Raw genomic sequence first — 27,440 nt, forward strand, 5'->3', positions numbered from 1 at the left:
GAATTATTTTTCTGTACCTCAGCTACAGGAAGAGGCGTTGAGTGGCAGTTATCAAGACGTACTCCCTGGAAATAAGTCGCAGCTATTTCAGTGTACTTTTTCATGTGTGCCCACAGATAAGGACAGTCCTCTGGTTTATTCCCATAGCGTAATTTAACACTATCTCCCCAGCAAATAAGTTCTCTCCTTAGATAAACTTCTGAACCTGTTAAGAAAGGAGCTTGCTTTCAACGGTTCAAGAAATAAAATAAAAACAATTACTTCAAGGAAATATTTGTTTTAAAATCACATTGACTATTTCTACCATGAACCATAATTAAATCTAAACTGGCATGAGATAAAACTTTTACAAGTCAATATGAATTTACATTTCCTATCCATTTTGTTTGAATTCCAGTTTATGGACTCTTCTAAAAGTGTGTACTCAATTTCAAAGTTGCTTTTTAAGGGAAAACAGTAATAGTATTATCATAGGCCTTTAAAGCTATAGTTCTATCAAAAACATTCACAGCTCCATCCCACCTTTCTACTCAATTTTGGCCATAGGTTACATTCAATCCATGGTATAAAGCAGAATGGCTTTCTTTATTTAGAATGTCTACAAAGGAGCAGGTAGAGATATTTAAACCCAAACTTATATTTAAAAAAAGTAAGATTTCTGAATTAAACAGAATATCACTAAAAGAGAGTCTTAGTTTTGAAGTGCTGAAAATAAATACATCAGTGGGCCCCATGCTAGGTTCAATAAAATAGCTGTAGAAAAATAAGATGCTGAGAGTATGGGAAAGGGAAACTGAAACAAAACAGTTTCTAGTTTAACTGCCATTCAAATATCTTAACACCCTGTTGGTCATTTTCTTATGGCAATGTATTTAAAGCAGTAAAGTCAAAATTCTTTTAAAAGATGCAAACAGAGTATTTTTTAGCCAAACAAATCTTACAAGGAACAATATATAAAATGGACACATAAGCACTTTTCTGTTTGAGGGAGACAAAGGGGTAGGAGGGAAAGGGAGAGAAAGATGAGTTCCGCCATTTTTTGTCATCCCTTTCTCTTCTCTCTCAAACTATATGCCTCCTGAGTACCTCTTTTATAAAATTGTTTGAAACCATGGGCCTAGTGGGAAAAATCAATAAAACAATTTATGTTTTGAGCTTCCCATGAACTCTTCTTTCCCTAGCCATAGAGAAGTGAACAAAATTGATTTGTACCTGGTTCAGCAAAGTTTCGAAGAGGATCATCTCCCATTACCCATCCATTATGTGCCATCAGAAAACAACTTTTATCTGGAAGATGAATCATAGATTCTTCTGTGGAAAAGGTCATTTCTTCAAATGGGAAAGTAAAATATCTATGGAGATATAATTAAATATTGATTTAATAGTTAAATAACTCCTTGGTGAAAACTGGAATTAACAATATTAAAATTGGACTTTCTTCCTAATGAACACCATAAATAAGGAAATAAAATTCAACACAGATAAACAACCTTTTGTAGACTTTTTGAGTAAATGTACTAGGATTTGAGTAACAGAGTGAACATTATAGCATATTCAGCTAGTATTTTAAAGAATATTTTAAATTTTAAAGACCTTATAAAATTATTAAGAAAATCACTGAGGGCTGATGTTATCTTGCAAAGGCCTTTTACTATGCTCTCTCCAGCTGCCAAATACATGCTGCACATATATATGCTACATGCTTGTTCAATTTGTCAATATTGAATTTATTAGTAAGTAGCTGGTCTTCCAGAAACAATGTAAATAACAGTTATAACTGGCTCATAGTTTCAACTAAAGATTTGCTTAGCAAAATTAATTAATATCAAGCCTAGTTCCCAAATAAAAACTTCTACGTAGTTAAGTTAAAGAAAACATTAGGTTAATTTGAAAAGTTAAATACAATTTTCAACTTTTAACATATAATGAGAAGAAACTGAAAATGGAATACCTGGTAACTAAAGGATGTTTTCTGGTGACAGGTCCTAGTTTAGGACCATGGCCTGCCAGTCGTTCATAGAACACATTTCCCAAAAGGCAATTAACTGCCTAGAAAACATTAAATTATGTTATTTCAACAAAAGAAAAGGAAAAAGCCAGTATTAAGACTCAAAGAGAAATGGTAGTTCAAAAAAAGATTAACACCTGTTCCTGATGATAGTTCATAAGTTGAAACTTCTCTGAATTTAATTCCTCAATTCTCTTATGGAACCAGTTACAGCATTCATCAATTGCAGCTGGCCCACTGCTAGAACAGATTGAACCATACAAACTTATTATTTGATGGACTTACAAATATATCTACATATATTTACAAAAATACAAATATTTAAAAATGTTCTAGCATGGGTCACAGAAACTTTAAATACATTCAACATAATCTTAATTATAGCTTAAGAAGTTTTCCAATTATAAGAATTTTTACATGCGTGTATAGGAACATAGACTGGCACACAGAAAAAGAAAACAAAGTTATTTGTTGAGGTAGTAGAATTATGGAGAATTATTTCATTCATTTAGTGTTAGGGGTTTTAATAAACAGTATAAAAATTATTCTAGCCATAAAAGGTTTGTACATAATATTATTCTTTATTTCATAGGAAAAATACATAACATACTCATGTGGAATGAAAGTTGCTAGTGCAATGTTCATATCTACAGTACAGCCAAACCGCCTGTATTCAGGATCTTGAATAATCTTAAGATGCTGCGTTGGATCAGACTTGGTTACTATTTTTCTACTTTCTGAAAGAAAAGATGATATCTTAAATACGAATATTCACAAAGAGATAACTGTTACTATTTGCAAGATTTCTATTCTATGTTTTATTCGCAGGAACAAAAAAAATGGTTACTTCACAAGCATTTTTCCCAACCTCCCCCTTCCCATCTTCCTGTACACCATCCAACACATACATACACATGCACACAAATATACAGAAAACAACATTATTGATGAAAAGCACAGGACTTTTATCCTTCAATCCCAGGCCTACTTTTTTTCTGCTTCAGTCAGCAATCATTTACTCTAATCTTTTTTTTTTGCCTTAGGGCATTGAAGACTTTGTGGTATGCATTTTCTTTTCCAGGGGCTACAAATACCCTAACCTCAGGAATTCTTTTTCCTTAAAAATTACTTCCTATTCTTAAGTAAATCTTACTAATAACACATAATTTTCTTTGCACATAGGTTTATTTTTGTACTTTTCCCTTTTCACCAATAAGCATAATCCTTACATAATAAAAAGCTATAAAAAATATACAGTTTTGGGGAATTTTCATTTTATTATCTTGAACTTTTTTCTAATAAATCAGGTGTTGGTGCAGGTTACTTCCACTGGGAATGATTTTACATTAATTAATTTATACCTAGGTTTCTCCAAAGAGACTCTGAAATATTTAATAGGAATGCAAATAAAATATTAAGATAAAACAAAAATTTTTAAAATCTAGTTTCTAAGGTTCACACGGAAGAGTGAATGTATGAAAGCTCCCAAGAAACGGCTGAAAAAAGAGAAAATGCTACATGATCAGTGTAAATTATAAAATAGTCTTTAGTATTGTTAGAAGAATAGACAGATAATTGGAAGAAAACAGATAACAGACCTATTTATATTTAGGATAAGATTATAGTGATACTTCAGATAAGTGTAAAAGGGTAGATTAGCAACTCAACATTGATATTTGAATAAAAATAAAGTTAAATTTCTTCATATATACACAAAAATAAATTTCAAGTAGATTAAATATTTAATTGTAAAAAAAGTTATTAGAGGAAAACAATGTTTTTATAATGTTTTCTAAGCGTGATAGGAGATCAGAAGTCATAATAGAACAGACTGACAAATTTGACTACACTGAAAAAAAATACCACCACAAATGAGTTAACAGATCAACAGCACACTAAGAAAATATTTGCTATTTATATAATAATAAATAATAAATTAATATGAAAAAGACAACTCAATAGAAAAATAGGTAAAGAACATTAACAGGAAATTCAAAGAAGAAATATAAATGCTAATTAAGATGTGAAAAGATACTTCACTAATAAAAGAAATGTAAATTAAAGTCTATTTTTGCCTGACTGACAAACATGAAAAAGATTAATGGTATCTAATGTTGCTGAGGGTGAAGTTAGTGATTACATAAATGGCTATAATCTTTGTCGAAAGGCAATTGGCCAATACCTATGATATTTTTAAAAATTTGTATTCCCTTTCACTCATCAATTCTGTGTCTAAGAATTTATCCTACAGATTTGCTCACACAAGCAAGTAAGATAACATGTGCAAGGATATATTCTCTTCAGTGCTGCTTATAAGAATCTAAATACCAAATGACATCACCAAGATGGTAGGTTACAATGCTTCAGGATTCTGTCTCCTGACAGAAGTTTTAAACAATAAGCAAAAACAAGATCCATCTTTCTCAGAGTTCCAAGAAAAAGTTAAAAGTTAGCAGTAATTGGTGAGTGCTGAATCAAGAAAGAGGCAACTTAAAAAAGGTAGAAAAAAACAGAAAATCCTTGTGGTGCCACTGTTAGACTTTCCCCCATTCCCTTAGCCTCTGGTCACTGCAGAGCCAGCCCATCCTCCCATTGTGGGTCCTTGGTCCCAGTTCTAGAAGAAGCAGAGTAACCTGTATGAACATACTAGGGTATATGTATAATTGTAGCAATCTGTCTAGTGACAGCCTGAAAGACCGAACCAGGATATTCATCATAGTCTTGTTGACCCAGAACTTGTGCAGCTACCTGAGACAAAATATAACTGGCTTTAAGACACACAATAGAGTACTCCAGACCAGGAGAAAGCCTGCAAAATTCCTAGGGAAGAGGGGCATTCAGAGTGTATCCACGTAAATGAGAGAATTCATAAGGCTATGTGCATACCCAGAACAAGATGCATGCTCAGAAAAGACCCAGAGAGGATTTCACCTCAGGCTGTTCCTTAGACTCATGTTAGGCCAAATAAGCTCTGAAGGAGAGCACTAGCACAGGTCAACTGCAAAGCCTGGGGAAAGTGTTTCCTTTTCTTTCTTTTCTTTTTTGTTAGTGCCTGACATTCAAGGAAATCTCAGTCAAAAAACAAGGTGGATACAAGCTTAAGGAACAGAGGTAACACATCGAATTATTAAACTGTCCAGTGTGCAACAAAAGATTACAAGACATGCAAAGAAACAGGAAACAATGACTCATGCAAAGGAGCAAGCAAAACTATCAAAACCATTAATGAGGAATACCAGACTTTGGGGATATCAGATTAGACTTCAAAAAAAATTTGTCTTAAATATGCTCAAAGAGCTAAAGGAAAACATGGACAAAGAACTACAGGAAATCAGAAAAATAACAAAAAGAAATTTCAACAAAGAAACAGAGATCAAAATAAAAAGAACCAAAGGGAAATACTGGAGCTGAAGCCCATAGTAGCTGAAATAAAAAAAAAAAAAATCCCCAGAGGTCTCCAACAGCAGATTGGAGCTAGCAGAAAACAAGAATCAGTTTACTTAAAGACGAGAGTATTGAAATTACTCAGTCTGAGGATAAGAAAAAAGAAATGAGCCTAAGAGACCTGTAGGACATTATCAATTCACCAATGTATGCATTATCAATCACAAAAGAAGAAGAAAGAATGGGGCAGAAAGACTATTCAATGTAAAAATGGCTAAAAATTTTCCAAATTTAATGAAAGGCATGACTATACACATCCAAGAGGCTCAAGGAATCCAAACAGGATAAATTCAAAGAGACAAAACTGAGATAGATTACAATCAAACTGTTGAATGCCAAAGACAAGGAATCCTGAAAGCCGCAAGAGAGAAGCAACACATATATATAAGAAGCATAAGATCATGTGCTGAATTCTTCTAAGAAACCATGGAGGCAAGAAGGCAGTGGGATGACAAATTTAAAGTTCTGAAAGAAAAAACTGCAAATCAAGAATTTTATATCCAGTGATGCTGCCTTTCAAAAATGAGGAAGAGATTAAGACATTCTCAGATACACGTAAGCTACAGGAGTTCATCACCACTAGACCTGCTTTACAAGCAATGTTAAAGGGAGTTCTTCAGACTGAAAGGAAAGGACACTAGACAGTGGACTGAAGTGGCATAAAGAAATAAAGACCACTACTAAAGACAACCAAATGGATAATTATAAATATTAGTATTACTGGATAGTATTTTTATAGCATGTAAACCCACTTTTTACTTCCTACAGGTTCTCATGCAAATGCAGAAAAGTGTTGATAAATGTAGTTTCAGATATAAAGTGCATAAAGATAGCATTTATAACAAGTACAGCAAAGAGGTGGGACACAGAGATATATAAGAACATAAATCGTGCATGCTACTAAAGTTAAGTTGTTACGAAATCAAATGAGATGGCTATAGATTTAGGATGTTAAATTTAAGCCCCACGGTACCACAAAGGAAATATCTGAAAAACATATATTTTCAACAAAATGAGAAGGGATTCTAGATGGTTCATTACAGAAGATCAACTAAATACAAAAGAAGGCAGTAATGGAATATTTGAGGGACAAAAAAATTCCAAGACCTACAAAAACCAAACATCAAAAAGGCAGAAGAAAGTCCTGGTTATTTTAAATGTAACTGGGTCATACTCTCCAGTCAAAAGGCAGAGACTGACAGAATGGATAAAAAAAGCATGACCCAACTACATGCTGTTTACAAGAGACTCACCTTAAATTCAAAGACTCAAGAAGGTTGAAAAGAAAAAAAAATATTGCATGCAAACAGCAACCAAAAGAGAGTGGGAATTTAGCTATACTAAAATAAAACAAAATAGACTTTAAATCAAAAACTGCCAAAATAAACAGAGAAGGACACTAAATATTGATAAAAAGGTCAACTCAACAAGAAGATATAACAATTATAAACATATATGCACCTAACAACAGAGTCCGCAAATATAAGCAGCAAATATTGACAGATTTGAAGGGAAAAATATATGGTTCTACATTATTAGTAGGAGAATTCAGTACACCACTTTCTATAATGGATAGAACATCTAAGCAGATCGATAAGAAGATAGAGGACTCAAACAATATTATAAACTAACTAGACCTAACAGACATATATAGAACACTCCATCCAACAACAGCAGAATATATATTCTTCACTAGTGAAGAATCATTCTCTAGGATAGACCACATTTTAGGTCACAAAACAGATCTCAATAAACTTAAAAAGACTGAAGTCATAAGAAATATCTCCTCCAATGACAATGGAATGAAGCTAGAAATCAGTAACAGAGGGAAAAATGGAAAATTCACAAATATGTGGAAATTAAACAATACACTCTTAACCAATGGCTCAAAGAAGAAATCACAAGGGAAACTGGGAAATATTTTGAGATGAATGAAAATGAAAATATAACAAAATTATGGAATGCAGCAAAGGCAGTGCTTGGAGGTAAATTTATAGCTGTAAATGCTTAAATTAAAAAGGAAGAAAGATCTCAAATCAGTAATCTAACCTCCTAGCTGGAGAAACTAGAAAAAAGAAGAGCAAACTAAACATAAAGTGAGCAGAACAAAGAAAATTTAATAAATATTAGTGGAGTTAAATGAACTAAAGAATAGGAAAACAACAGAGAGAATAAACAAAATGAAATGTTGATTCTTTGAAAAATTAATAAAATTGACAAACCTCTAGCTATACTGACAGAGAGAGAGAGAGACTAAGAGAGACGGGGGGGGGGGGGGACACAATAATTAAAATCAGAAGTGAAAGGGGGTACATTACTACTGACCCTACAGAAATAAAAAGGATTATAAGAGGATAATATGAACAACTGTATGCCAATAAATTAGATAACCTAGATAAAACAGACAAATTCCTAGAAACACAGAAATTACCTAAACTGATTCAAGAAGAAAGAGATTTCAACAGACCAATAACAAGAAATTGAGTCAGTAACCAAAAACCTCCCAACAAAGAAAACCCAAGGACAGAATAGCTTCACTGGTGAATTTTTCTACCAAATGTTCAAAGAAGATTTAACACCAATCTTTCCTGAACTCTTCCAAAAACTAAAGAGGAGAGAATATTTCCTAACTCATTCTATGAAGCCAACAACACCCTATGCCAAAGCCAGATAAAGATACCATAAGAAAAGAAAATTACAGATCAATATCCCTTGTGGATATAGGTGCAGAAATTCTCAACAAAACACTAGCAAACCAAATCCAGCAGAACATTCAGATTATATACCATGATCAAGTGGGATTTGTCCTGAGAAGGCAAGTGTGGTTCAACATAAGAAAATCAATCAATATAACACACCACATTAAGAGAGTGAAGGGGGAAAAAAATACCTGATCACCTACACTGGTGCAGAAAAGACATTTGACAAAATTCAGCACTCTTTCTTGATAAAAATAAAACTAGAAATACAAGAGAACTTCCTAACATGATAAAGAATATACATGAAAAACCCTACCACTAAAATACTTAGCAGTAAAAGACTGAAAGTTTCCTCCATAAGAAAAGAAAAAAAAGAGAAGGAAGCCCACTTTTGCCACTTCTTTTCAACACTATACTGGAAATTCTAGTCAGAGCAATTAGTCATGAAAAAGAAATAAAACGTATCCAAATTTGAAAGGAAGAAGTAAAACGATTCTTATTCACAGATAATATGATCCTTTATATAGAAAATCTCCAAGAATCCATGAGAAAGCTACTAGAATTAATACATGAATTCAGCAAAATGGAAAGGTACAAGACTCAATGCACAAAGGTCAGTAGTGTTTCATATATCAGCAATACACAATCCAAAAAGGGAAATCAAGAAAACTACTCCATTTACAATAGCAACTAAAATATAAAAAATCTGGGAATAAATTTAACCAAGAATATAAGGGACTTGTACACAGAAAACTACAAATCCTTGCTGAAAGCAATCAAAGACCTAAATAAATGGAAGGACATTCTATGTTCATACATTGAAAGAAAAAATATTACTAGGATGTCAATTCTTCCCAAGGCGATTTACAGATTCAATGCAATCTCCATCAAAATTATAAGAGCCTTCTTTGCAGAAATGGAAACGTTAATCATTAAATTCATAAGGAAGGACAAGGGACCCCAATTAATCAAAACCATCTTGAAAAAGAACAAAGTTGTAGGATTCACATTTCCTGATTTCAAAACTTATCACAAAACCATAGTAATCAAAACAGTGCAGTACTGGAACAAGGACAGTCATACAGACCAACGGAATCGAACTGAGAGTTCAGAAATAAACCCACACATATACGGCCAACTGATTTTCGAACAAGTGTGCCAAATCCACTCAATGAAAGAATAATGCCTTCAACAAACGGTGCTGGGAAAACTGGATATCCATACGCAAAAGAATAAATGTGGGCCCCTACCTCAAACCATATAAAAAAATTAACTCAAATGTACCAACAACCTAAATATTAGAGCTGAAATTATGCAATTCTTATAAGAAAATATAGGGAAATATCTTCAGGACCTTCTATTAGGCAATGGATTCTAGAGGTTACACTGAAAGCATGCACAACAAAAGAAAAAATAGATAAATTGGACTTCATCAAATGAAAAACTTTTGTGCATCAAAAGATTTTAAGAAAGCAAAAAGACAACCTACAGAATGGGAGAATATATTTGGAAACAGTATATCTGATAATAGTTAAATATCCAGAATATATTATGAACTCCTACAACTCAACAATAAAAAGACAATCCAATTAAAAATGGTCAAAGGACTTAAATAGACATTTCTCCAAAGAGAATATACAAATAGCCAATACGCACATGAAAAGATGCTAAATGCTGTCAGCCATTGGGAAAATGCAAATCAAAACTACAATGAGATAACACTTCACACCCAACAGAATGGCTAGTGGTGAAAATAGTGGTGGCAAGGATGTGGAGAAACAGGAATGAACCCTCCTGCATTGTTGCTGAAAATGTAAAATGGTACAGCCTCTGTGGAAACAGCTTGGTGGTTCCTCAAAAGTTAAACACAGATCTACCATATGCTCCGGTAATCCTTCTTTTACATACATATCCCAAAGAATTGAAAGCAGGGACTCATATATTTGTAAACCAATGTTCATAACAGTATTCTATAATAGCCAAAAAGTGGAAGCATCCCAAGGGCCTAGCAATACATGAATGAATAAACAAAATGTGGTATATCCATACAAAGGAATATTAGTCAGCCATAAAACAGAATGAATTTCTGATCTATGCTACAACATGGAGGCATCCTGAACACATCATTTTGAGTGAAATAAGTTAGAAACAAAAGGACACATATCATATGATTTCACTTATATGAATTAACTAGAATTAGCAAATTCATAGAAGCAAAAAGTAGAGTACAGGTTACCAGGGGTGAGAGGGAGGGGGAATGGGGAGTTAATGTGTAACAGATAAATGATTTCTGTTTGGGATGATGAAAATGTTTTGATTATGGATTTTGCTGAGGGTAGCACAACATTGTGAATGTGATTAACACAACTGAGTCAGATTTTTGGGAGTGACTGAGATGGGAAATAGTATTCTGGATACATGTAAGTACAATTTTAAAAAAGGACAGACTAAAGAGACAATGACAATTAAATGTAAAACATAATCCTGGACTAGATCAAATAATGGAACAGAAAACGCCCTAAAGGACATAATTGGGACAACTGAAGAAAATTTTAATACAGACTAAATGCTCTGTATCAATGTTATAGATCTTGAACTTGATAATTGTACTTAATGTGGTCATCTAAGTAAAATCCCTTGTTCTTAGGAAAGATACATGGAACTATTAAACAGTAAAGGAATATGATTATGCAACCTAATCTCAAATGTTTGAAGACATAGATAAAAAGAAAGAGAGAGGAGAGAGGAGAGAAGAAAGAAGAAGAAGGAGGAGGAGGAGGAAGAGGAGGAAGAGGAAGAGTAAGAGGAGGAGGAGGAAGAGGAAGAGGAGGAGGAGGAAGGAGAAAGATACATATATCAAATGTGGCAAAATATTAAGTTAATAAATCTGAGTATCTGGTAGGGGAGGGTATACTGGAGTTCTCTGTATTAATTTTCTAATTAGTTTTGCAACTCCCTGCAAGTTTGAAATTATTTCAAAATAAAAAATTAGAAAAAAAGAATAAAATATAAGTTCCTCTGTGGCTAGGACTTTGCTATGTGCTCTACTGAATTCCCAATGCCTATCAGAGTGTCTAGTACATAATGGATGTTTCAATAAATATTTATTGAATGAATGAATAATGAAAAAACTGGAAACACCTATCAAAAAGCCTAGCTAAGAAAATTAATGTACTTTAAAGTATTTCAGTGTACTGATTTAAGGAAATAAGTTGCTGTAATAAATTCATATTGTCAAGTAAAAACAAATTGTTAAACAGTGTTTACACTATAGTTTTGTGTGTGAATAAAATGTATATACGGATATACATATTAACTTTGTATTTCTTTAAAAAAGGGACTGAATAGAAATATAAGAAGCTGTTAAGTGATAGTTCCCTATAAGAAGCAGGTGAGTTTTGAGGGAAAGACAGTCAGACATTTTTATTTTATATTTTTGCACTGTTTGGCTTATTATTATCTTTTGTTACAAAGCACACATTATTGCACAAAAATAATACAGCTTATAAATATCAGAAGGAAGGGAAGATAGAGGCCCTTAAAGAAAATGAAACATTAAGGAAAGTTAATATAAAAATTCATGTATTAAAGTGTTAGCCAATTGCAAAAGCTGATATGTGAATCTGACCCTGAATGTGCTGGATCTGAAGTTATACTGACTTCTACTTCAAAGACAGTATTTTTGGGTCCTACTCTACTCCTGGTTTCTGGATAAGGAAGAGAATTCCTTATTTCAACAGCCTCCAAAGAATCTTGCAACTGAATTGTCCTTCACTATATATTCCTTATATTCCTTCCCTCTACATTTTCTCCTAAAAACTCTAATTTCTCTCATAGCATGGTTCTTCCTATCATATTTTGTTTGTGGCACATTATTTAGCTTCTTCAGGTTAGATATATCCTTAACTGAAGACCTGTTTCTTTACTTTTACTACTGGCTAATAGCTGGGTTCAGTTCTACTAGTGGTTTGGTGGCCTTACTGGTGGGCACCATCAATCTGGAGGGCTCTAGCTCAGTTAAGATCTCTACTACAGTAAGCAGAAGGCTACCATATCTCTTAGTTTCTAAGGCTGTTTCGAGCCTTTCTCCGCTAAACCAACACACTCTGCTGACCTCCCATTCACACATTCAACAAATACATTCTGAACCCTAATGAATTTTAAGCTCTGTGCTAGGGAGCCAACAAGATTCAGTCCCTAAGGGAAATAATTATTATGCTGTGCATTACTACAACATGTCCTTCAGATGTCCCTACTAACTCTCATTTGCTTCCAAAATCATAGTTTATAATATCAAAAATAACCGAAATTTTACATAACAATAACATTTAATTTAATTTAATGTTAACTAAAGGGAAAAGAGGGTTCTGATGTACATCCTTTACCTTGTGTAAGAAGTCTTCTGAATTGCTCAACTGCTTTCTGAACATCTACCTGGTAAAATTCCCAGAGCTGAGTCTTTGGAAAAACATCCTCCCAAACTATTTTTCGAATGCACTGAAAAATTTCAACAGTTAAAAGTATATATTTACAATCTTTCTACCAAATACTATTTACCATATTTATATTTACATATTTACCATATTTAAAATACAAACTCTAAATCATATTCAACCATACATTTCATTTATGCTCTAGAAATTTTGTTATTCTGTTTAAGTGTGGTACTCTTCTCTACATATACTGACATTCATATGTTGATCATTTTCAATCAAGGCAGGTACTCCTTTTTCTTTGTATTTCCCTTCTGCAACATCACAGGATAAATGCCAAAGTGCCCTATCTAAAAGCCAGGCAGGTTTCAAGTGTGGAGAATTCACGAGGTTATATGCACATTCTGGATGTTCCTGGATCCATTTACTGTTAGCAGCTTAAAGAAAATGGAAACAAAAAGGAAAATCTTGTGATTAAATTGAGTGATACTAGTATCTATGCTAATTTTAAAGATGAAACATAGTACCAACATCTAGCTCTCATTTCTTTATATATTAGTTATCAATCTATCAAAATGCTGTAAATGATACTGTAATGTGAAAAAAAAATACATTTGGAGCAGGGTTCTATATTGTCTACTTCACTATGTACTGTTAAAAAAATTCTGCTGAGATGATCTGGATCAAGAAAAATCAGCTCTCTCATAGGTGGTCTCTTCGTATTTCTAATCCTGAAAGGTTAACAATATATGTTGTTTTGATAAGACTGACTAAAGTGAGACTAGAAATTGTTAAAAGAAATATACTCAAAAACAAGGGGGTAATTTATATCGTATTAGCCATTTGTATCAGAATTAGGAGTCCAGAATTAGGAGCTCCCCAAGGTTCCAAGTATTCACAACATTAAAGATCATCTATTTTAATTTTTAAATCAACAAATTATATACATTTCATTTGATCTTTAAAATGGACTAATGCCCCTTGAATGCAGACTGATGAGCATGCTGGTCAGTGCACATGAAGTAAAAATTTCTAACAATTATTGACTACCAACAATGTGCTGCAAAATATTCTAAGCAGTAACTTATTGACTGCCCTACCATTTGTTATAGGGCATACTATTATGTTCCTTTAACAGATGAGAAACTGAGGCACAGAGAGAGAAGTAACTTAGCCAAAGTCATATAGCAAGTAATTAACTTGGATAAGTCCCTCTCTAGAACCTGCATTCTTATCTACTTTTCTCAGAGATGAATGTGTTCATGCTTCAATCACTTAGCTGACTACCATTATAACACTTACAAAGTATTATAATCATTATTATTCTTAGTTTCAGTTATCCATTTAGTAAATCATTAGTAAGTCATTTATTTATTATTTATTTATACCCATAATGGACAAAAACTTGGATAAAGACAAGATACATAGAGCAGAGTTGTTGCAATAAGTTAAATCCCTAATTCTGCAAATTTGCTTCATGATAGTTTTCATTAGATTCATCACCACATTCATCAAAATTCAAGATGTTTATTTGTTCAAGAGAGAAAAATATAGTGATAATTGTATCCAATTCTTAGGAATAAATACCACCACTACACAAATTCATTCATTCATTCATTTAGAGAAGTTGTAGGTTTATAAAAACAATCATGCAAGAAGTACAGAATTCTTATATACCCCCCTCAACATACACACATTTTTCCCTATTAACACTTTGCAACAGTGTGTACAAATTTATGTTTATTGTTACAATACTTGTGAAGAACATCCCCAAACCCTCACTCATCTCAATATTTGGAAACAGATTCAAGTGTAAAATGAAAGAATTCTAAAAATTAGGTAATGAAAGTATTTTTCTAATTTTGTATGAAATAGGAGTCAAACTCCAATCTACATTTTAACAGACACTAAAATAAAAACTAAACATGGGCTTCTGGAGTGGCAGAGTAAAGAGCTCAAAAGATCCTCTCCCCAGCAAAGCAATTTAAATGGTGAAAATTAGGAAAAACAATGAAATTGAAAGCCTTTAGAAGTTGTCACAAGGGCATACAGTACATGAAAACTCATTGAGGAAAATCCACTAAATCTACCTAAGAGTAATGAGAGTCTATGGCATATGTGCCCACCCAACCAGCTCCATCTTATGGAAGCTATTTTCCCACGTGGGCAGATAAGGGCTCCCCTCCCTCTGTACCAAGCTCCCATTCCAGGGTTGTGGTTTCACCCTGGGAGGTGAATGCTGCCTGCACTTCTCATTACCTCTGCCCATGATGCAGAAGCTCTGTTCGAGACAGATGTGGCCAAGAGATGAGGCTTCTTTCCTCCAACCAATTCCCACTCAGATAGCAGAAGTCCTACCGCAGGTGCAGCAGGTTGAGAATACTGTGCCCTAATTGTCCCCACTGCAACTTACTCACAGGGTGGAGGTTATATGCTGGGAGGGGAAAGTCAAGGAGACTGGGGCCCCAACCCCCCACCCAATACTCATTTATTAAGCTGGGATGGCACTCCAGGAAAAGTGGGCCCCTACCTTCAATTCCAGTGGGTTCTGCTAAGAGGGAAAGGTAGGCCATAAGGATGAAGGTTTCTGTTCACCTGGGAATTTACTTCCACTTCATTTAAAAAAATAATTAATTACTATTTAATTGTGGTAAAATATATGTAACATAAAAATAATTTTAACTATTTTAAGTGGATAATTCTTTGACATTAAGTACATTGACAATATGGTGTAATTTTCACCACTATCTATTTCCTGACTACTTTCATCATCCTAAACCAAAACTCATGCTCCTTTAGCAATAACCCTCCATTTCCCCTCTTCCCTCACCACTGGTAACCACTCTTTTGCTTTTTGTCTCAATTAATTTTTTAACTATTTCATATAAGAGAAATCATACATTTGTCCTTTTGTGTCTGGCTTATTTCACTCAACATGGTGTCTTCAAGGTTCATCCATGTTGTAGTATTTACTAGCATTTCACCTTTTTATGGCTGATGAATATTCCACTGCATGGATATACCACATTTTGTTTTTCCACTCATCTGTTGATGGACACTGGGTTGCTTTCACTTTTTGACTACTGTCAATAATGCTGCAATGAACATTGGTATAAAAATATCTGTCTGAGTACCTGCTTTCAATTCTTTTGGTATGTACCTAGGATGTAATTGCCAGGCCATATGGCAATTCTGTTTAACTTTTTGAGGAACTGCCAAACTGTTTCCACAGTGGCTGTGCCATTATACATGCCTACCAACATTGTATGAGAATTCTTTATTTCTCCACATCCTCTCCAATATCTTCTATTTTGTCTTTTCAATAATAGTCTTTCTATTAAGTATGCAGTGGTATCTCACTGTAGTTTTAATTTGTGTTTCTTCAATGGCTGAGATGTTGAGCATTTTTTCATATACTTATTGGCAATTTGAATATCTTCTTTGCAGAAATGTCTATTTGACTAGACCCATTTTTAAAATGGGTTGTCTTTCTGTTGTGTTGTAGGAATTTTTAAATATATATATATTTATATTAAACTCTTATCAGATATATATAGTTTCCAAGTATTTTCTCCCATTTCCTAGGTTGTCTTTTCACTTTCCTGATAACGTCCTTTGATGCACAAAAATTTTTAATTTTGATGAAGTTCATTTTATCTGTTTTATCTTTTGTTGCCTGTGCTTTTGGTATAAAATCTAAAAATCCATTGCAATTACTGCATTGCTAAGTTTTATTTTGTATTTAGTGCTTTTTGTGGTGTACTACTTTCATTCTTTTTTTCCTTTTCTCTTTTTTTTTCTTAGCTATTTTCTTAGTGATTAGCTTTGCAATAAGAACAAGCATCTTAAACTAATAACAACCTAGTTTGATTGCTACCAACCTATTTTCAGTATAATACAAACTCTCTACTCCTTTATATTTTCCCTCCCCCTTTATATTACTGTCTCAGATTGCATCCTTATACATTGTATACCTATCAATGTAGATTCCAAATGTTATTTTACACATTCAGTTATTAAACCATATGGGCGAGTGGGGAGTCACAAACCAAAAGTACAATGATACAGGATTTTATATTTACCTATAATTGCCATTACCAATGTTCTTTACTTCTTTTTATGGCTTTGAGTTGCTGTCTAGTGCCCTTTTATTTCAGCCTGAAGGCCAGGTTTTCTAGGTAATAAAGTATTTCTTTCTGGTTTTATTTATGTGTAAATGCCTTAATTTCTCCTTCATTTTTGAAAGATAACTTTGCCAGATATAGAATTCTTGACAGTTTTTTTACTTTTTATTATTTTCTTTAAGGACTTTAAATATGTCATTCTAGTGTTTTCTGACTTCCATGATTTCTGATGAGAAATCCACTGTTCATCTTACTGGAGATCCCTTGTACGTGAAAAGTCACTTCTCTCTTGCTGCTTTCAAAATCCTCTCATTAACTTTGGATTTTGACAATTTTGCTACTATATATCTTGGTGTTGATTTCTTAGTCTACTCTGCTTGGAGTTCACTGAACTTCCTGAATGTGTATATTAATGTCTATCATCAGACTCGAGAAATTTTCAGCCTTTATTTATTCAAATACCGTTTCTGACCTTTTCTCTCTCTCTTGTTCTTTGGGACTCCAATGATGAATACGTTGGTAGTTTTGATGGTGTCCCACAGGCCCCTCAAGCTCTGTTCATTTTCCTTCAAAACTTTTTTCTCTGCTCCTCACACTGGATAATTTCAATTGTCTTGTCTTCAAATTCACTGCTCCTTTCTTCTGCCCGTTCAAATATGCTGTTTGGTCTATCAAATGAGGTTTTCATTTCAACTGCTGAACTTTGCAGCATTCCTTTTCTCTTTTTTCAGAATGCATAATTACCTATTCATCTATCTTCAGATTTTCTGATTCTTTTGTGGGCTAGCTCAAATCTACTGTTAATTCTTCCTGTAGTGAATTTTCACTTTGGTTATTATACTTTTCTTCTCTGGAATTTCCATGTAAAGGTTTTTTTTTTTTTAATTTCTATCTCTACATTCTTTAATTGGTGAGACGTTTTCATTATACTGCCTTTACTTCTTTAAGCCTGGTTTCCCTTAGGTTTTCTAAACGTATTTATAATAGCTACTTGGAACTCTTTGCTAAGTATGACAGCTGGGCCCTCTCAAAGTCAGTTTTTTGTTGCCTGCTTTTTTCCTTTTGTATGGGTAACACTTTCCTATTTGCATGTTTTTGTAACTTTTTTCTGAAAACTGCTCAATTTAGGGGAAATGTAACAACTCTGGATACTTGCTTTTTTAGTTACTGGCTGGACTCTCAGTTAAGTCTCCTTTTCCTTCAGTATGCAATCTCTGGTGTTCCTCTTGAGGACGCAGGCTTAGGCATAGGCACATTCACTCTAAGAAGATCGGCTTTTTGGAGGGCTCTCTTCGGCTCTTTCCCTGATCTCTCTGTTAATCTGCCTGCCTCTGTTGAGATCACACTTAACTGTTAGGTTCCAATAATTGCTGGCCAATTGCTTTACCATTTTTGACAATGTCCTGAGGCATAAACTGCTCCACAGTCTAATCCAACTAAATATGAGCTTTTCTGCAGATAGAGTTTTTGAGGCTGAAAATCACCCAGGAGGGCTCTTCTTAGCTGTTCCCTCTACTACACTTCTGGCTGGCCTATGGTTTAGCTTGTTATTCTCTTGATGCTATCCGCCTTCCCTTGATTGCTTGACACCAAAATCTTCATTATTTTTAACTGTATCCTTAGGTTTGAACTTCACCATGCTTTGTTCCAAATAAAATCAGTTTTCTTAGGAAGAACTATGAAGCTCTCTGCTATCTGGAGCAGTGGGCAGGGACAGTCCATTTATCTCAAAGTGACAGCCACTTTTATGAGCAGGATGTTGAGTAGGGGCAATAGTCTCTGGTCTTAAGCTTGCTTCTCCAGGCATGGAACCTCTGCTGTAGTAGCAAGCTGGGGTGAGAGCAATTGGGGTTGAGTATTCTTGGCTGGCTGTGTGTGGGGTAAATCTTGTGCTCTATGAATGGGGGCTGCGTGGAAGAAGGGAGTTCTGGACTTCTTAGCCTTACTTAGCTGGAATAGGGCTTCTGTGACACAGAGCTAGTGACTAAGAAATGCTGATGGCCTGACCCTCTGAGGAGAAACCCATAGCTCTAGATTGGGAGCTAGGGAGAGAGGGAATAATGTGTCTTAGCTATACCTGACAGGAATAGAGCTTGTAGTCACTCTGAGCTGGGACACAGTGGGAGTAGAGGGTTGTGAATCAAATGCTACAAACTCTATAATTGTTCCTACCAAGATTTAGCAGATTTTTTGAATAAATAGTTTCTTCATTTGCTGAATGACATTGGGATAATTTCCAAAGATTTTAGATGATTGTTTTTTTTAAATAATTTTCATGAAGGGTCTGCAGAGCTCCCCACACTACCATTCCAGAAGCTGACTTCCCCTGGATAATAACTCTTAAAATACAAATCTGCTTCACAGAAAGTAAATTATGGTTTGCAACATTTTCCAAGTAAAGCTGAGGCAAAGTTCATGTCTTTTATATTATACAGACTGCTAACTGTGTCCAATTTTTATTTTTCCTTCTTTTAGTAATAGAACTCACAAGGTTCAGCTGGACACATCCTCACTAATTACAGACCATATTGCCAGCCTCCTTTACAGCTACATATAGCCATAGACAAAATCTTGTTTGATACAATGTGAGTAGAAGTAATACAGATATTCCAGATTATACCCTTGAAAGTCATGACATCCCTTTCCCTTTCCCCATTTCCACTGGCTAGAATGTGACAGCAGGAAGTAGGGCAACCACATTTGATTATAATATGGAAACAAAGTGTTGGAGACAGCAGAGCAACATGAGAGAAAGAATTAGTTCCCTATAACCACTGAGCTATCACACCATTCCTGGAATGATTCCTAATCTCTCACAAGAAATAAATATAATTTCAAGTTTGTTCAAGCCCTTATATTTTTCTGTCCATTTGTTTCAGTGGCCTAAGCCATACCCTGACGCATATAATTTCAACTAATACAATGCCATTATATGGTCTGGAAGGAAATTCAATGTGAATAATATTATAGATGTCAAAATCATCAATAGTATCCAATTTTCAAGTTAAGAATACTGAATTTCTTAGATATTAGGAATTTTTCACTGTATACTTTGATGCTTAGTTTTCAGGTCATGCAGAAACACATTTTAGAATGTATCTATTTCTTTACCTAAAATTGATTGCTGTCATTATTATTGGAGATTATTATCTATAATGATGCAAAAAAACTCTGAGCTCTTAAATATATTCATAGCTTCTATGGTTGCTTAGAAAACTACTTTTGATCCATCAGAAATATGTTTTCATCATTAAACTTTCTGCATCCCCCTATAATTCTTGTACCTTACATATATAGGTCAGTAGTTCCTGACCTTTACCAGACTGTGGCACACAGAGAAGATAGTATCTGCAAGGTACTCTGGATTAAACTGAAGGATGCATGGCCAGAGGCTGCTCCAGCCCAGGCCCAGCTGTCCTGGCAGGCGAGGGGAGCAACCATCTCCATGAGAATCAACAGCTGGGAAGCTCTGATATGTTTTATAGAGTTGCATATTGACAATTGGCAAGGAATCTTAGAAACCAAAAAGACCTCACTTTAATAGCTCTTTTAACATGTAAAAGATATAATTTCCAGATTTAACTTTTGAGAGTTAAGTAATAGTTTTCTCCTTAAATAAAAGTAATTCAGTTTTTCCCCTGATGTGAAACCATATATACTACTGTACCAGAGCTTCTATTATAATAGCATTGGTTAGTCTAGAAAATATTAATACTGCATATAAACTGAAATATATGATTATTCCTTTTATGACCAATCTGTTTGTAAAAGCTTCACATGCAAACTATTTATACATTGACTATTATTCTCAACCATTATTTTCTTTGAAATCAAAAAGTGATCCTATACAAAGTGATTTTTTTAAATGAAGGATACTAAAGCATCATTTGCTTTTTCAAAACTTATGTTACATAAAATAGCAAGGAAAGAAACAATCTGAATACAATATTCTCATCAGAATTAATGAGGACAGTTAATGAAGATCATACCAGTATGATTGTAGACAACATCAGTAATACAAAGAATATTCCACTCCTTTTTCAATTTTTCCACTAGTTGTCCAACATCATTCCAGGTATATTTTTTATTAGGCCTTGAAAAGTCAGGATTTAATTCTAACTGATTGGACAGGGAGTAGCATGATCTAGATCTCCCAAGAGTCTGCAATGGGGTAAAATGAATCATGTTGTAACCTGCAAAATGAGAATAACAAACAGTAAGAGGGAAAAACTATAATTAAGCAAAAAATAAATTTAAACTTTCTTATATAATTCTAAACAGTGAAGCAATTGGAAAAGGATGACCTGGGTTCCAATCCTAGCTGTACCACAAGTGACTTTAAGCAACTTTATTTAAATCCTTCAGGATATTAGTGTCTTCTGACACAAGGCAGAGATAATGAGATAGGTATGTGAAAAGTCACACACAGTGCCTAGTTTGTATTAGAGGATCAATTTTTATTTGTTGAATAGATACATTTACAGAAAATACATCCTATGCAAATGTATCAATACTTTATCTCTCTCCCACCTTTAATGTTCCACAATACTTGTACTGTTTTGTAGTTATGTCAGTGAAGTTCTCATTCCTCACTTCACACCATATTCAACTTGAAAGTAAGAACTTAATACTGCATTTACTCTTTACTTAAGGGAAAAATACAATTTAAGTTATATATTTAAGTTAAAATACAATTTAAGTTATATGCAGCAGCACATGCCTTCCACAATAAAGCAATGCTGGCTGAACTAAAATTATAGTTAACAATAATACATTTCTAACACATTTTAATAGTTTACTACTAATTTTTACATGTCAAAGTAGTCTTACAGAAGAATATGACCCCATTTTACCACGAGTTGTTAATTTACTGGGTTAAGCCATATAACTTGCCATTTGGCCAAGTATCAGCACTTTCACAAGGTTGGATCTATACATATTACCAAATACACTAAGAAACAAAATCAAAAGGAGAATCAAAGACTCTGAAATCTGTATTACAGAGGTTAATCTCATTTATTTAAAAAGAAAGAAAACTAATATTACCTGATTCTTTTGCAACCCTAAGTCTGCTTTCCCATTCATCAAAGGGACCCAAACACTTAGCTAAAAATGTCTGGAGAGTAATACAGTCCAAGGGTAACACGTGATTATCAGAACCAACACGTAATATAGGATCCACAACTATGTAACCTCCACCACTTTTCTCATTTCTAGAGGAAAAAACAATTAAAAAAAAAACCTTTTTCAATTGTTGACAGGAAAATAAAACTTCATGGAATACTAACTGGAAGGTTAATTGTCCCATTAAAAATATATTTATATACTTACGTACATTAAATAATAAAGGTTGCAATAAAACTTAATGGAAAAGTCACTTTTTTACCCTTTCCCAATCTATACATAATTACATATTACAATATAATAATATAATGTTGGTTTAATGAAAAAATAAGCATACTAAAATCTATCAGTTAACAACAAGGACAATCAAATAGATAGCATCCTATAATCAGTTTGCATGAAAAGACTCGAGTTTTTAAACTATTACTTTAAAAATGTTTACTTAATACTTTGAATTTGCAATGTAGTGGATTAAACTGCATGCCCCAATTTGGGCATATTCTTGGTCTTGGTCCACATTCTGGTGGGTGTGGCCCTATTGTAAATAAGATCTCTTCAAGATGTTATTGCAGTTAAGGTGTGGCCCAACTGAATCAAGTTTCCAGATTACTGGAGTCCTTCATAAGCAGAACGAAATTTACAGAGAAAAAGAGAAAGCCACGGGGAGAAGCAATAAATGGAAGTCAACGGAACCTAGAAGAGAAAGACGTCTTGTACATTGTCATGTGACTGAAAAGCCAGGGACTAAGGATAGCTTACAGCCAGCCCCAGAATACCACAGTTTTTGGGGAGAAAGCACTGCCTATTGATGCCTTGATTTTGGACTTCTCCTTGCCTCAAAACCGTGAGCCAATAAATTACCACTGTTTAATCCAACCCACTGTATTGTATTTGTTTTAGCAGCTGGGAAACTAAAACAATTTTGGGTACAGAAAGTGGGGTGCTGCTTTGACAAATACCTAAAAATGTGGAAACAGATTTGGAATTGGGTAATGGGTAGAGGCAGAAAGAACTGTGAGGTCCTTTGATAGAAAAAGCCTATTTTGTTTTGAAGACTGTTTTGAAGAGATTCTTCATAGAAATATGGACACTAAAGGTATTTCTGATGAGGCCTTAGTAGGAAATGATGAAGGTGTTACTGGAAATTGGAAGAAAGGCAATCCTAGTATAAAGTGAAAGAGAATTTATAAGCAATGAACTTGGATATTTTACTGAGGGGACTTCCAAGCTAAGTGTGAAAGGTACAGCCTGGCTTCTTCTTGCAATTTATAGTAAAATGTGAGAGAAAGGGGATAAACTGAGAACTGAACTCTCAAGCACAAAGAAACCAGAAACTGACAGTTTGGAAAATTCTAAGCCTATTCAGATAGTGTACTTTGAGACTAGGATCAGAAGCAACTCTTCAGAGACCTCCCAGAGCTTCCAGGAAGTGAGTCCCCAGAACAGAGAAGGCTCCATGTGAGGGTTTAACTGAACAAGCCTTTGCTAAAGATAGTGTGGCTAAACATGGATTCAACTGCCATTTCAGTGGAAGTCAGGATTGGAAAAGATCTGTGCAGGGTTCTAATGTCTGATGGTTCGGGCACCCTGGAACTGCATGCAAAGCCACGGTTTTTCAAAATTTGTATGAACAGAAACAATGCCCTAAAGGGACAGAGAAGGGACAAAATGAAGGAAGAATGATGTTAAGAGCAGAACCACAGAAGCTGAGGTCTGGACCAAAGAGAGCTCCTTGGGCCAAGAGAGTGGGCCCATTCACCCTGTGGAACACAGGGGCAGATCCACCCTTGCGATTGCAGGGGTCAGGCTCTTGGAGGGGGTGAGCCTTGCATCCTGTTGTTCAGGAAGAGGGTCACCACTCCCATGCTCAGGGAAGGTAAGGCCCTTATCCTAGTGTTCTTGGACAGCCTAGCATACCATTTCAGTGTTCAGAGAGGGCGATATCTATGTCCACACTAGCAGAGCCTGGCCACTTTGCTGATGCTGAGAGAGGGTGGGGAGTACACTCTAGTGTTCGAGAAGAGCATGGCCACTATGCAAGCCCTTGGAAGGGGTGGGGCTGCCATTCAATCAGTCCCAGATGACAAAGGATCAAACCATAGATGACTCTCAGACCCTGAAATGTAATGGAGAGTGCTCCATTCTGGAACAGGAATATTTCTCCATTCTGGAATAGGAGTATCAATCCTTTGCTTGTCCCATAATTTTATTTTGGAAGCAAACTTGTTTTCTAGGTTTCAAAGGTCCAGGGGCAGAGGGGAATTTTGCCCTAGGACAGATCACACCTATAACTGATTTTGAAGAGACTCTGTTATCAGCACTGTTCTAAAATAGCTTAAGGCTTTTGGGATGTTGTGATAGAATGAATGTTTTAAATGTAGGAAGAATGTGTTTTTGGGGTCTAGAGGGTAGGCTGTGGTAGACTGAATTGTGTTTGGACATGTTCTCGGTCTTGGACTACATTCTGGTTGATGTGGCCCCACTGTAAATACGATCACTTCAAGATGTTATTTCAGTTAAGGTACAGCTCAATTGAATTCAAGGTTGGGCTTTAACCAGATTACTGGAGTCCTTTACGAGCAGAATGAAATTCAGATAGTGAAAGAGAAAACATCACAGGGAGCAGCCAGAAGCTGGAATTCAACTGAACATGCAGGACAAAGGAGAAAAAGCTGCTATATGCACTGCCATGTGACAGAAAAGTAAAGGACCAAGGTTTGCTGGCAGCCAGCCTCAAAATGCCACTGTCTTTGGGGGGAAGCATCACCTTGCTCACATCTTGACTTGAGACTTTTTCTAGCCTCAAAACCATGCACCAATAAATTCCTGTTGCTTAAGCTAACCCATTGTATGGTATTTGTTTTAGCAGCCAAGGAACTAAAATAGTGCCATATAATTATCTTCTAGAAACATTTATTCAAAATGAAGAACCATATTCTATTTGCATGTCAATAAAATCCTGTAAAAATTGCACTGTCATGGTTACTACAGTAACTTTTTACAAAAGGTAAACTTCCAGTTTTGGAACAAATTAACATTTTTTCACATACAGAACACGTGACTTACCCTAGAAGGAAGTAATACTGAAATGATCCAGCTTGTTGAAGATTAAGTTTACAGTATTTATCAGAATCATCTTCTCTTTCTGTGGGATTTTCCCATTCCAGGGAACGGAATTTTTCTCTATTAAACGTTTCTCCAGGAAATGGGTAATTTGTATACACAGTAACTGCTTTCCCCTGTAAAGTTGGGCCTAATCGGAACTGTAGTTCAAACCCTAAACAAAAAACACATTTTAATAAACTGACCATAGGACTTAAATCATATCGAAAACAGGCATTTTATTTAAATTATTACAAAAACTATTATTTTTCAGTTATGTTTAAAATAACACCACATAACTAACACTGGGGACTTAACATTCAAATTTAGCAGAATTTTATATTTTAACAAGTACAGTAAACACCACAAAACTGTCTTCCCTGTACTGTTCCCTTCTCCTAGAAATTGACTCCTGTTCACATGGCTACTTTGGGATATGCAAGTTCTTACAAGACTCCATTTCCCATTATCCACCTCTTCCCCTTTACCCTTAAACTGGAATTGAGGGCCCAGAGGTGGGTATCTGAACAGAGACCTTCTCTAGTATTTTTCAAACTTCAACAGAAAAAGTAAGTTCTTCTATGGTGTCATAGGTAGACAGTAAGTACAGCTTGGGAGGTAATCATGGAATACAGAGAAAGGCAGTCTGCAGTGAGAGAAATCAATCTCAAAAAAGGTAGAAAACAGATTTGTAAAAAGCATTCTAGAGGCATTTGAGCCCCCAATTCCAGTTGTTCCTGATGCCCACTCAAAACTAGTGATGTTTAACAAATGGCTGGGTCCCTGATTTGTAGTGTTTGCTGAATCCTGGTATAAACAATCACACCAGGATCAATCTTAAGCTACCAATGTGCCTCCACTGAATGTCAAAACATGAAAAATGTGCACAATCAACTCCTGTGAGCCACTATAAGTAGTTCCAGCACATTAAAGCCTATATCCCTATCCTTCATGGTTTAGTTATTGAAGCCTTTTTGGAATTCTGAGAGCCAATAAATTCTCATTTTTGCCTATATAAGGTTATTTTTATTAATATATATCTGAGACTTTGGAACTGTGCCTCAAGCATTTTAGCATAAGAGGAAAAACAAAACAAAACACATTATCGTTGTAACTTAACTGTGAAAGAAAACTTTTGATTGGTTTAAAGTAGACCCCAAACCTTGATTATAATTATTAGAATGTAAAAATTCTGCCTAAAATCAAGTCTATTATAAATATAACGCATATAAATTTTAAACGTGTAACATTTCAATTAATGATAGGAAATAACTTAAGAAGGCAGGAAAGTTCAGTTCTGCTGATTATAATCTTGAATGCCCTAAGAACTTTCTGACTATAAAGAAAGTTATACTTTATACTTTTTTATAAAGTTATACTTTTTACTATAAAGTATAAAGAAACATAATTATACTTTGTTTAATGCTCGATTTATTAAATATGTATCTTCTTACAACAAAAAAATAAAAATTATGTAGAGAGCACCTACAACATAATGAGGAATATAACAGACAATAACACCTGTCCTTTTTTTTTTTTTTTTATTTTAAACTCTTTATTTTTGAAATAATTAATGATTCACAGGAAGTTGCAAACATAGTACAGAGAGGTACCCTTTACCCACTTTCCCCAAGGTTGCATAATAAATAATTACAGTAAAATATCAAACCCAGTATAAGAATTGGTACAAAGTGTGTGTATAGTTCTATAACATTTATCACAGGTGTCGATTCCTGTGACCACCACTACAGTCAAGATACAGAACTATTCCGTCACACAAAGATTGCCCTCCTGCTGCTACTTTTTATTCACACCCTCACCTTCTCCAACCCAATTAGAAACTACTAATCGGTTTTCCATCTCTATCATTCTGTCATTTCAGTAATCTTACATAAATAAAATTATTCACTCTGCACAATGTCCTTGCGATCCATCCAAGTTGTTGCATTTATTAAGAGTTCATTCCTTTTTACTGCTGAGTAGTGTTCCATGGTATGGATATACCTCAATTTGTTTAACCATTCACCTACTGAGGGACATTTTCACTGTTCCCAGTTTCAGGCTATTACAAATAAAGCTGCTTTTGAACAACTATGTACAGGTTTTTGTTTTGTTTTGTTTTTTGTGAATGGTCTAGTTCTTTGATTTTTATTGATTTCTAGTTACATTCCATTATGGTCAGAGAATATGCTTTGAATAATTTCAAATCATTTACATTTATTGACTTGTTTTGTGCCCCAGCATATGATCTATCCTGGAGAACATTCCATAAGCGCTAGGGAAGAATGTATATCCTGGTAATTTGGGATGTAACACTCTATTTGTGTATTAAGTCTAATTCATTTATTACATTGTTCAGGTTCTCAATTTCCTTATTGGTCCTCGTGCTGGTTGCACTATCTATAGAAGAGACTGGTGTATTGAAGTCACCCACTATATTTTGTAGAAACGTCTATTGCTCCCTTCAGTTTAGCCAATGTTTGTCTCATTTACGTTGGAGCACCCT

General features: G+C 34.6%; 1 protein-coding gene across 8 annotated transcripts in view; it reads right to left on the reverse strand.

The window, feature by feature from the left end:
• AGL (amylo-alpha-1, 6-glucosidase, 4-alpha-glucanotransferase) overlaps positions 1-27,440 on the reverse strand; it is a 100,093-nt gene that overhangs the window by 51,804 nt on the left and 20,849 nt on the right. For 7 of the 8 annotated variants that reach the window (XR_005215293.1, XM_037826558.1, XM_037826557.1 and 4 more), the window contains 10 exons: positions 24,899-25,109; positions 21,755-21,921; positions 20,698-20,901; positions 12,840-13,021; positions 12,537-12,648; positions 2,619-2,745; positions 2,146-2,248; positions 1,952-2,049; positions 1,213-1,352; positions 18-205 (listed from right to left, as the gene is read on the reverse strand). Coding sequence is in view for 7 of the 8 variants with exons in the window: in XM_037826558.1 (XP_037682486.1) it covers positions 18-205; positions 1,213-1,352; positions 1,952-2,049; positions 2,146-2,248; positions 2,619-2,745; positions 12,537-12,648; positions 12,840-13,021; positions 20,698-20,901; positions 21,755-21,921; positions 24,899-25,109 (1,532 nt within the window). In the remaining variant the exon portion in view is untranslated. The remainder of the gene's footprint in view (positions 1-17; positions 206-1,212; positions 1,353-1,951; positions 2,050-2,145; positions 2,249-2,618; positions 2,746-12,536; positions 12,649-12,839; positions 13,022-20,697; positions 20,902-21,754; positions 21,922-24,898; positions 25,110-27,440) is intronic. The other variant, XM_037826559.1, reaches the window with a different exon arrangement.

Source organism: Choloepus didactylus, chromosome 2, assembly GCF_015220235.1.
Source record: "Choloepus didactylus isolate mChoDid1 chromosome 2, mChoDid1.pri, whole genome shotgun sequence".
Classification (NCBI taxonomy): domain Eukaryota; kingdom Metazoa; phylum Chordata; class Mammalia; order Pilosa; family Megalonychidae; genus Choloepus; species Choloepus didactylus.